At 42.8% G+C, this 10370-nt stretch overlaps 1 protein-coding gene and 1 long non-coding RNA gene across 2 annotated transcripts in view; one reads left to right on the forward strand and one right to left on the reverse strand.

The window, feature by feature from the left end:
- Positions 1-2518: 2518 nt before the first annotated feature.
- LOC112487206 (uncharacterized) overlaps positions 2519-10370 on the forward strand; it is a 15757-nt gene continuing 7905 nt past the window's right edge. Inside the window, exon 1 of the long non-coding RNA XR_003050074.1 lies at positions 2519-2696. This is a non-coding gene — a long non-coding RNA (uncharacterized LOC112487206). The remainder of the gene's footprint in view (positions 2697-10370) is intronic.
- On the reverse strand, positions 7175-10364 carry tmem121ab (transmembrane protein 121Ab). The gene has a single exon (XM_025056786.1). The coding sequence runs from the start codon at positions 10247-10249 to the stop codon at positions 9305-9307; it is 945 nt and encodes a 314-aa protein (XP_024912554.1). The 5' UTR covers positions 10250-10364; the 3' UTR covers positions 7175-9304.

The following is a 10370-nucleotide window of genomic DNA, read 5'->3' on the forward strand; positions in this document are numbered from 1 at the left end:
ATTTAACAGATTCGGCTGAGTTCCCTTTGGTTTATTTAAAAATCACACAGCTTGAGTCCTCTCCCTTCTGCTTTCAGTGTTTAGATTTGAGGTGAGATTCTGCCATCAGGCTGATTCAGTGAGAAAAAAAACCAGTGGATGCAGCGACTGAGCTACGCTGAATAATTCACACGACTCGCTGTGAACTGTTTACACTGGAGAAAGGCGTCTGTTGACAGGGACATTATACTTTGTTAGCATTGCTGTGACTGCATCACAGTTGCTTGTTGTTAAGCCTATTGCCACTTAGCCTTAAAAATGAGAGAGCAGTGGTGCTCAAAATGAGGGGCAGGGAGCTACAGCAGGGACAGCGAAATGCAAGAAGGCAAAATAATAAATAATAAAGTTTGTTTTTTACTTATTGACTTTTATTGGGACTGGATTCAAAGTGGTTTAACAAAACTGAATTTAACAGAGCGGATATGTGCTCTTGCCTTACAGTGAAAGCGTCAGCTGTTTGAGCCCCGATGGCTTATGGAGAATGCATGGTGACTTGACTTTTTATTGCCAAATAGTAATTGTAAGATACACTCACTTGCCTCGTGTTTTCATGTGTACCCTCAGCTTGAAGTACACGTCCTTCGTAGTACCTTATTCACATATAAGTCCCTCTCTGAACCTGCACCTGCCAAAGAACTGTATGACTTGGAAACATAGAGTTCCACAGTGCATTAAGTGCACAGTCCTTTCAGCTTTATTGTTGTTCTTACCACTGTCACCCACGTGCTCTTTTTTAATCTGTCTCACTTTCCCCCAGCGGTCCCTGCAGTAATACTCCACCGGCCTCAGTCCATTTAACTCACAGCCCAGACTCTTTAAGTGCTACGTTGCTTTTGTGCACTATCACCGCCACCATGTGACCTTTCTCTGGTATTTAAACCCTGTACAAACGTTGTAACCCGATAAAAATTAAAATAAACGGCAGCGTAACGAGGACGCTGACATTATCAGTGTTGTGAGATTCAGTCTCTGACTTTTTCCTCTTCCCTCGTTTTCCCTCCTTTCCGTTTTATCAACCCGGACGATAATGAAGACACTTTTAAGATAGCGTGGAAATGAAGTTGTTCACTGGAGGACAGTCAGCTGTTTTTTTCTTGTTTTTCTTTTTTTCCCAGCCAATCAATATCAGGGCTTTTGAACCACATGACTCCCTGGCTTTGGTTTGGTTCTTATCTGTTTATGACTCCCCCTATCTGTGCTCCTGTGCATTGTGCTTTGGTGATTAATCCATCCTGCACCTCCTGTACAGTTCACCAGCGGCGACACAATAGTGTCTTATCTGTGTGAATATTAAACAGTCGGTCCTGGTGCAGGAGGCTGGGGACGTGAGGACAGATTAGAGATTGGGGGGAAAAAATAGCTAAAGCTGAGGCTCCGAGTCATTTAATCAAGGTTAGAGTTTATTTCCAGAGCTGGTTTAGTGCTGCACACATTCATCGTTACCTGAAAACATCAGAGTCACATTAGGTTTGTTGTTCTTTTGCATCTTTTGTGGCCATAAATACAGAGTTTGTCTCAGAGATGAATCTAATTTTGGGTTAAAATTGCAAAGGTGACTCAGACGCCTCGTTTTCGTGGGAAAAGAGAACTTCATTAGAAGACCTCCTTGGAGGTGTTTGATCTCAGCACGGAGGATGGTTGAAGTGTTCTTGGGTTTGGGTTTGTTCGAGGATGTTTTCTGACTGCTCCCAGGTTTGACAAGTATCCAAAAAAAGAAGTGTATAAAACAACAGCAACACGAACCAAACATTCTGTTCCAGATGACGTGGCCCCCACAGGGCTCTGATCTCAACATGATGGCGTCGGTCTGGTAGAAACAGTAGACCCTCAAGTTCACAGCCAGAACATCTCGGGGAAGCCGACTCACTGACAACTGACAGAGAGCGATGACTTCCAAGTGTGATTAACTGTTACAGGAAAAGAAAAAAAAATCACGGCAGAGGGAACAGATTGAACTGATGTTAAATTCTAAATTAAGTTCAATTCTTTAAATTTATTTTTAAACAAATACTTGAATACGTGTCTGTCTGTTGAGGTGCAGTATTCTGTGGGAGTTCCTGTCTGTGCAGTTATGGCTGCTGAAACTCACTTCCCCTGGTAACTGGTTGCTTTTATATTGTAGTATTTTCTTTTCTTACTCTTTACAATCAGCCCAACACTGACACTGATGCTGAGAGAGAACCAACTGAACAACAGACCAACCGTAATTCAAACTTATACAAATCCTCCTTTATCCACAGGACGGACGTAAAGAGACTTGATAAAAAGAAGAAGGAGACAAACATCAACAACATTAATATTAAAACGGTGAGTTTTGTTACCAGACTTTATTTTTATGGAAAGTTTCAGCATATTTTTCATATTTCTCGAGGCTGTTACCTTACTGTTTTTTCCTGCTATTTATTGGCTGATTCTTGCTTTGTTTGGATTCATTCCTCCAAACTTGTAGTCAACACAATTGGATGTTGAACTTTTCACTCCAAAGTCAACACAATTGGATGTTGAACTTTTTTGGACGGTCCAGATGCTCTCTCACCACTGTGTCTCTGCTTCTTCCAGTGCGGTGGAGTGAGGAGCTCGGAGTCAGAGGAGCAGAAGTGCAGGAGGTCAGGAAGATGGACTGTGGACCAGGTTTTGGAGCACACGTTTGGAGCAAGGTGAGCCGGCTGACGAGGAGTTGAGTCTGGTTATGTCAGAGTTTATTGGGCAGCGTGGGAGATGTGCCTCGGAGGATCTTATTGGTGTAGAGTCTGGAAGTAATAAAACACTGTCAGCAGCAGAGAGGGGAAGAGTGATGGACGAAAAGTTCATGGCTGAGTCTGCTGGAACTGAGACAGTGGTCAGGAGTTCAATTCTATGGAAAAAAGAGTTTGAGGTTTGAGATGATCTTCTTCAAATTCACATTTTATCAACTTTGAATACTTCCAACTTACAGTACATACAGTATAGAAATACTATGGTTGTCGCAGTACCTTTTTTTAGGGCTGTCAGACAATGAACAAGATTATCAGCCTGATATTAGCATAATTATGTAAGAATCGTTATCCGTTTTTCCAAACCGTTTTGTGTAAGCGTGTTTTCATTTGTGTACCCACCAAACCAAGTACCAGTACCACTGAAGTACATGTACTTGCATATTTACCCCTAACCACTGAACCACTTTGTGGCGGCATTTTTTCGTTCGGTCTCGGCTTTATTTCTGTACGTGCGTTCCATCTAACTGCAGCACATGGGGGCGTCGTTGCTTCCCTCTGTGTCAGCAGGCAGTAAACAGGCAACAGGTTTTTATGACTCGCACAGTTCCAGGGCCATTACCATATAGATTACTGCACACGGTGTGTACACCAGTTGAAGGGCTGTGCGGTTTAGTCAGCAAAGTGATCACGGTGCGGGGACAGAGACATTTACTAACAAGCGGGAGGAAACGACTGAAACAAGTGAGTGAACAAACTCCTGCACGTCAGCAAAATATCCAGAAGTGGTCAGAAGAGAGTCCTTAAAATGGGGGGGTGGAAAACGCTCTGGTCCTGCTGGATCCTGGTTCCTTAACAAAAGCAAAGATAAACAGTGAATTCAAAGGCGGACGGAGGGAAAGTGCTTTCACCGCCGCATGTATTATGTATTAACAGAGCAGAATTATATTCCGGACGTGTGGGCCTGCTGCTGCTTTATGGATGGGTTCCTCACTCACAGGGGTCACTGAGAGGTGATCGGAGCCCAGGCAGCCACAGGTAATGGATTCTGCTCCCAAGTTTGCAGTTTACTTTTTTTTCTACCTACGGCCACTTGTGCTAAAAAAAACAAAAAAAAAATTCAAACATGAGCCAGATTATGCTGAAGGTGTCCACCAAGAAACAGTGGCAAAGATTTGGTTGAAGTGGATTTGGATTTGACTTGATTGGCTGTTTTGCCTCCATTAGAAATAGATTTACTAATGAGGTGCAGCGGAGACCGGACCAGGACGGTTTCTGTGGCGTTGCCAAATTCTCTGGCACTCCGTCACCTCACGTTGCTACATTATCCTCCCGAGTCTACAGATAAATCTTTTGCCTTTTTAACATTTAGACTCATCGCTTGTTTGTATTTAACAAATCACTCTGTGGCGTATGAGCTGTGTAATTAGATGTATTTTTTAATCTACTTTTAATGAAGCGCGGTGTCAAACAAAGATTAACTGCTGCTGCCGCTGTGCTCTGAGTACGGAGTGTGATAATAAAAGTTGTCAGGTGACCAGATCATTTTATCTTTTTCTTTTCCCTCAGATGAGTGATTTACAGAATGTCATTTTATTGTAAATTATATCTAAAACTGCTACCACAAATAGAGCAGTGTTCAGACTAAAGGTTGGACTACAAGGTGCTAAAAGTTAGCCAAAAGAGTTAGCTGAACTAGAGGTCGCTCCGACTTACAGAAAGTTTTGTCAAAAAGGAAAAAAAGTTAGATTATGAAAAACTGTTCCAGCTTCGTAAACACTTTTGGTCAGAGCTTAGCACAAATTGATACGTCAAATCAGTGAGTGTAACAAAAAGTGGGCCAGAAATCATTTACATTTAGCTAAAAAAAATGCATTTGCGGCAAAGAAAACAACAGTAGATAAGTAAATACATTTAAAACACAGCACAAAATATGAACTGGGCTCAAGTTCAAACCTAAAATGTTAAAATGCATTTTATAAACCGTTCATTCTTGCAGTTTTTGGTTTAAACCCACTATTAAAATCCAGTTTTTAATAGTGGTTTAAACCCACTATTAAAAATGTACCTCTCTGAAGTGTGACAGGTCAGAAACCACAGTCTTTAAATGTTTGCTCAAAAGCCACCTGGTGGTGAAGATAAAGGTGCAGCCACGTGTTGTTTTAATCCATGTGAACAGGGAGAGGGCTTTTAGTGCACCGTTGGTCAGAGTTGAAAGGAAACGGAGAGGAAAGAGAAAATTGTGGTTGTGTTTACCACACAGGACTATTTAGGTCACGCTGGGTTTGGAGCAAACATGCCACGGGGCATAGTTTGAACCAGGCAGAGCTGGAGGAGGCTGAAGTAGAGGAGCAGCACAACAAAACAGCCAGATCAGATGGTACGACTCTGACTGGATGAAAACGATAAAACACCAGGTTTCAACTGGTCCAGTGTTGAAACACGTCGTAGTCGGGTTGAAAAGCTGAACGCATTTACAGGTTTACGTTGATTCCTCATCAATAATACTGAACAAATGAAATCACACAAATTTAATCTCCTTTAATCTCCTTTAATCTGCCACTAAAAGCAAACATAGCTGCCATAATTTGCCCTCTTCCTGTAGTTTCTCTTCCTCTCCTCTTCCTCTGCAAGTGTTTGAGATGTTTCTGGTTGGAATCAGGGCCCAATAGGTGGCAGTATTGTTGCTCAAAAAGCATTGAATAAGATGCATGGGTTTAGGGTAGTGATTGCCAAAGTGGGAGGCGCCCCCCCCCGGGGTGGCACAGAGCCAATACAGGGGAGAGAAAAAAAAACCAACTCCTTATTTGTAACCAAACAGAGAAACTGCGGTCTTGATCGTGCTGCTGTTGTTCAAAGGGAACAGGAGTTTACTCTGAGCTGGAGTCAATTCAATAAAAGTTCAGCAAAAGTTTGAATGCAAAAGCTAAAAATGTCCCCACGGGGGGCTGGGGGGCGGTGTGCGGGGGGGCATCACAGTTGCCCACTGGCTTTTGTTAACGACAGGCTCCTTTACAGTGAAACCTGGTCTTAGGAATGAATCCTACTGCGTCAAATCAAAATTCAATTAAGCTGACCTTTTATGGCCAGTGGGGGGTGCGGCTGCATTATGCACCACTATGGACCATGTGTCTAATCACCCCCCCATAATACTGTCCCATAATTATGATAAACTAATGAAAATGACTGTGTCCTACATTTAATCAGAGCACCGTCCCATAATGCCTCTGTGACATTGTTGACATTTTCATTGGACCGAGGACGAGCAGCTACAGTCTGCGTCACATATATTTCATCCACACGTGTAATTCACTTTTACTACAATGTAATTAACAGTGGATGTGATGTAACCTCTAAAAGTCAACACAGCCGTGTTTGTAACAGCCACGTGCTAACGTGCTAACGTGCTAATCTGATGACGCTAATGTTCTGTAGAGGTGTACATGAGCACACAGCGCTGTGTGAAAAAAAAGTCACATATTCAATGTTATACAATAAGAGGAGTTTTTAAATAATACATTCTAGGGTTTTTTTAAATTCATATTTGACATTATATTTGGACTAATAATTAGCTTTTTTTTTAACCAGTTCATATTTAGATGTTTCAGCTGCCGTGACAGTTCATTTTTTAAGATATTTTTTGTGTTATTAATTTAAAGCCAGTGTAGACATATTAACAGTTACCTTTTACTGTTATTCTTGGGGCAATTTTTATCTTTTTTTGTGGTTTAGCTGAATAACTCCCATCCCTTTGTGAGCTAACTTTGATATAATAATAATAATAATAAGTGTTGATTTCATTAATATTATTTTCATCCATTTCTTTTGTTTGTACTTCTGAGTTTTGTGGTTTGTAGATGAGCCAAACTTGAAGTGGGAGATGACAAAAAGCCAAAGTGAATATACCAGGGGATGTAACGTTTGATAAATATTTAACAGCAAAAACAATCAATATGTATCTATAGAGAACGGCTGCTGTAACAGATGCTGTGAGGCCTGGATTCATGCTGCTCTGACAGCCGTTAGATGAGATAACAGCAAAAAAATACACAAAAACAAACAATACAAGAAGTGTTTATTGAAAATGCACTTAGATGGAAAAAGTCAGGATTCAGAAATGTGTTTCTTTCTCTTAAATATGTGAGGAAAAAAACACTAACTTGTGACGTTGAGACAATTAATTAATTAACGTTTCTTCTTGTGAAGATGAGACAATTAATTAATTAACGTTTCTTGGTTAATGTTTAGCCATTTATGGATCATCGTTGAATTTTTTTTAAGATCACTGAAACATATTCTTTCATCTTATTTAATTGTTGTTAATCTGTTTGTGGATTCATCTTTAAGAGCTGTATTTCTCCTTTAACTTTCCATCAGTATAAGTATATAACGGTTTTTAGCTGAGGCTGGTATTTTAGGTAATATTTTATTCAGAGGCCTTTGTAGGTGGTGTTCAGTGATTTTTTTTTCCAGAATAATTTTTTATATAAAAAGTGCATTTTCATTACAAAGAAAACGTCAAATATCTCTCTGTTACGCTGCAGGAAACACTCATCAAATCCACAGTCAGTTCATCCAGACTCTGTCAGACAGTCAATCATATTTAATCTTAAATTAGAAAAATGACATTGGACACGTGGCTGATCTTGTCGCCTGATGCCGCAGCATTCGGGTCAGTTGATAAAATTCTCTGAGAAGAAATCAAGACAATTCATGAGCCGTGAATATGATACTAGACTGGCAGATTAGAAACGGCGGGAACGGTGGAGGTGATAATGAGACGGAGGGGACAGAGACGCAGTCTTATCTCATTTTAAGACAAATCCTTAGCTGGCTCTCTGCTAATGTGCAGCCTGAGGAGGACCGCACTAATACTAACGTCCACCAGGAGGCTGCTGGGCCTAAATATTTATGTGTCGTGCGCGTCCCTCCATGCAAAACGCGGTGGGGTCTACAAGAGTGATGGCTCTGCGGCAGTGCTGCTGTCACCTGGTTGGTGCACTGAATCACGATCAACAGTGGAGGAAAGAGAAGCTCCGTTTGCTTTACTAGTCTTTTATTAAAACGTCATGGACCTCCAACATGTAAAGAATGTACATAATTGTATTAATGATAATAATATTAATAATAATAATTACTGTAGTTAACTGATTCACATCAGAAATGAACAGAAGAAAAACGTTCAAACTCTATTTCCAGAAAAGTTGGTTGGAGTGTTCACGAAATGTGGTTGGTTTATTGACAAGAACAGTTCAGTTTTTTTGCGTTTTCATGAACCAACCATGTGGATGGATCTCAGGAAATTTAATGCTTTCCCCTCTCTGAAAAACCTTCCAAAGATTTTGTCTGCCTATTGTTCGTAAAAGGAGCAAACGTGTTTTTAAAGGAGAGCAAATCAGAATATGGGACAACAGTGACTACTAGTGGTTGAAAAGCTCATGTTCAGGACAGGACATTTCTGAGCAATTAAATTGTCAGGGTGATGAAAACTTCTCTTTTTATCACAAATCTAAAAAGTTCTACCAACTTTTCTTGAAATGGTGTTTTTTCCTTTTTTTCTGTTTGTTTCTCTTTCATTTAATCTTTATTTTTCCCTCGTCAGTTCCTCGGTGAGGCCTTCACTGCGTTCTCCGACTTCAAGGCTCGATCTAGTTTTAGAGGAATGTATAGTACAGGGATTGAACACAAACGACCTTTTCTCTCATCACAGTTATTTTCTGACGGCACATCAACACATTTTGTCTCAATTTGGCCAAAACCTGGCACACATACACTTTATGACTCACATATCTTCTGAAACAATAATAACGCAGACCCCCAGAGGAAACACACACACACACACGCACGCACGCGGTGTAGTAAAACCCACGCTCAGACGCCTGCAGTCGATGCTGTGGTTGGTGCTTTAATCAGACCCTGGGTCGTAAAGCATCACACTGACAGATGCAGCCGAGCCTCCACCTCAGGAGAAACCAGACACAGGAGGAGAAACCGAAAATATCTGGCCACCGTCGGTCGTCCTGATAGCCTCACTTGACTGACTGCTGTCACTCTCTGCTTCTCCTCTCCACCTGTGCCTCACACGTTTCCTTTGGTGCTGGACTTCAAAGGAAACGCCTCGAAAAGCACTGTGGAAAAAGGTGACTCAGAAAAACAAAACCAAAAAAAAAAAAAAAAACTAAAATTTAAGCTTTTATTCACTGAGTCGGGAAAACGATCTCCAGTCCTACACCGAAGAATGTCAGCGGGCTGCGCTTTTGTTGAAGATTGTCTCTTAATTAATTCTGAAATCCTTTCAAACAATTAAAAACACAATGGCACGATAAAAACTTCAGTCTTTGTAGTTTGGTTCTTTTGAGGTCCGCACTGGACGAAGTGTAGGTTTACAGTGTGTTCTGACAGGCAGGTGATGCTGAAAAATCTCTGTAATGGTTTCACAGCAGTTCCACGGGGCTTGACAAGAGCAGAATACCGTCCTGTCATGCGGCTGATTTCTTTATCCACCTCCACTTCCGCAGCCTCCGTACAAAGGCAGTCACTCTCTCCGACAGCGCACCGTCCGGAGCTGGCGGTCATGTGTCGATGACGTCCTGCGCCGGTGTGGGTTCGTGGGGCAGCGTGGTGGCGTTGGGCAGCGGCTGCGGGTGGCTGACCGAGTTCTGCTGCAGCTCCATGGCCATGGCGTTCTGCGGGTGCGGGAACTCTTTGACCTGTTTGCGGTACTCCAGGAAGGTGGAGGCCTTGGTGGCGATGGCCACCACGTTTTTGCCAACGAAGATGGTGGAGACGCGGCTGTCCTGGAACAGCACCATGTTGACTCCACGTATGAGGATGGTGACCACGTTGATGGTGACCAGGCTCAGCACCGGGTACAGCATCATCTTCTGGGGCGTCATGTTCTCCCCCTGCATGCTGATCTCACTGAGGGACACGCAGGGCAGGATGAGGAGCAGGATGTAGCAGTAGAAGAACATGAGGCCCTCGGCCCAGATGGGCAGCCCCGTCCGCTGGGGCTCCCACAGGTTAGCCTGGATGTCCAGCAGATCCAGGAGGTCCAGAGCCACCCAGAAGAGACGGCTCCTCATGTCCTCCTTCCTGCGGAAAGTTCTTACGTATTCCATACTGTCCAGAGCCACCAGAACCAGGTACAAACCCGGCACACACACCGAGAGCAGTAAAGTCAAAGCCTTCCGCGCTACTGTCTCCAGACTTTTTCTGTCGGCTTTGCAATTCTGAAAGACAAAGTACAGCTTGATCTCCAGAACAAAGATGTAGAGAAACCACAAGATCATGGCGTATCCTCGTCGGGCGGTGCGTACCTCCGCCCCCACCCACACCGCCACGTATCGCAGCACGATGAGAAAGCAGACGTCCCCCACCAGTACTATTATACAAACACCGATTTTTCTAGGACCCTGGTTTTGCTCCACCAGGTAGGCGTCCATGAAGGCCATGCTGGTCATAATGACGATGGTGGTCAGGCACACGTGGCGTTTGTCTGGGGGTGGCAACACCATGGCGAGGTCAGCGGCTGGATCTCACTCGTCACCTGTCCGAAGCTTTTGCAACAACAATCTTTTTACGTTTGAAGAAGAAAAAAAAGAGGAGATTTCAGCTTCAGGATTTCAGGAGCAGATG

Source organism: Cynoglossus semilaevis, chromosome 7 (assembly GCF_000523025.1).
Source record: "Cynoglossus semilaevis isolate Cse_v1.0 chromosome 7, Cse_v1.0, whole genome shotgun sequence".
Lineage (NCBI taxonomy): Eukaryota > Metazoa > Chordata > Actinopteri > Pleuronectiformes > Cynoglossidae > Cynoglossus > Cynoglossus semilaevis.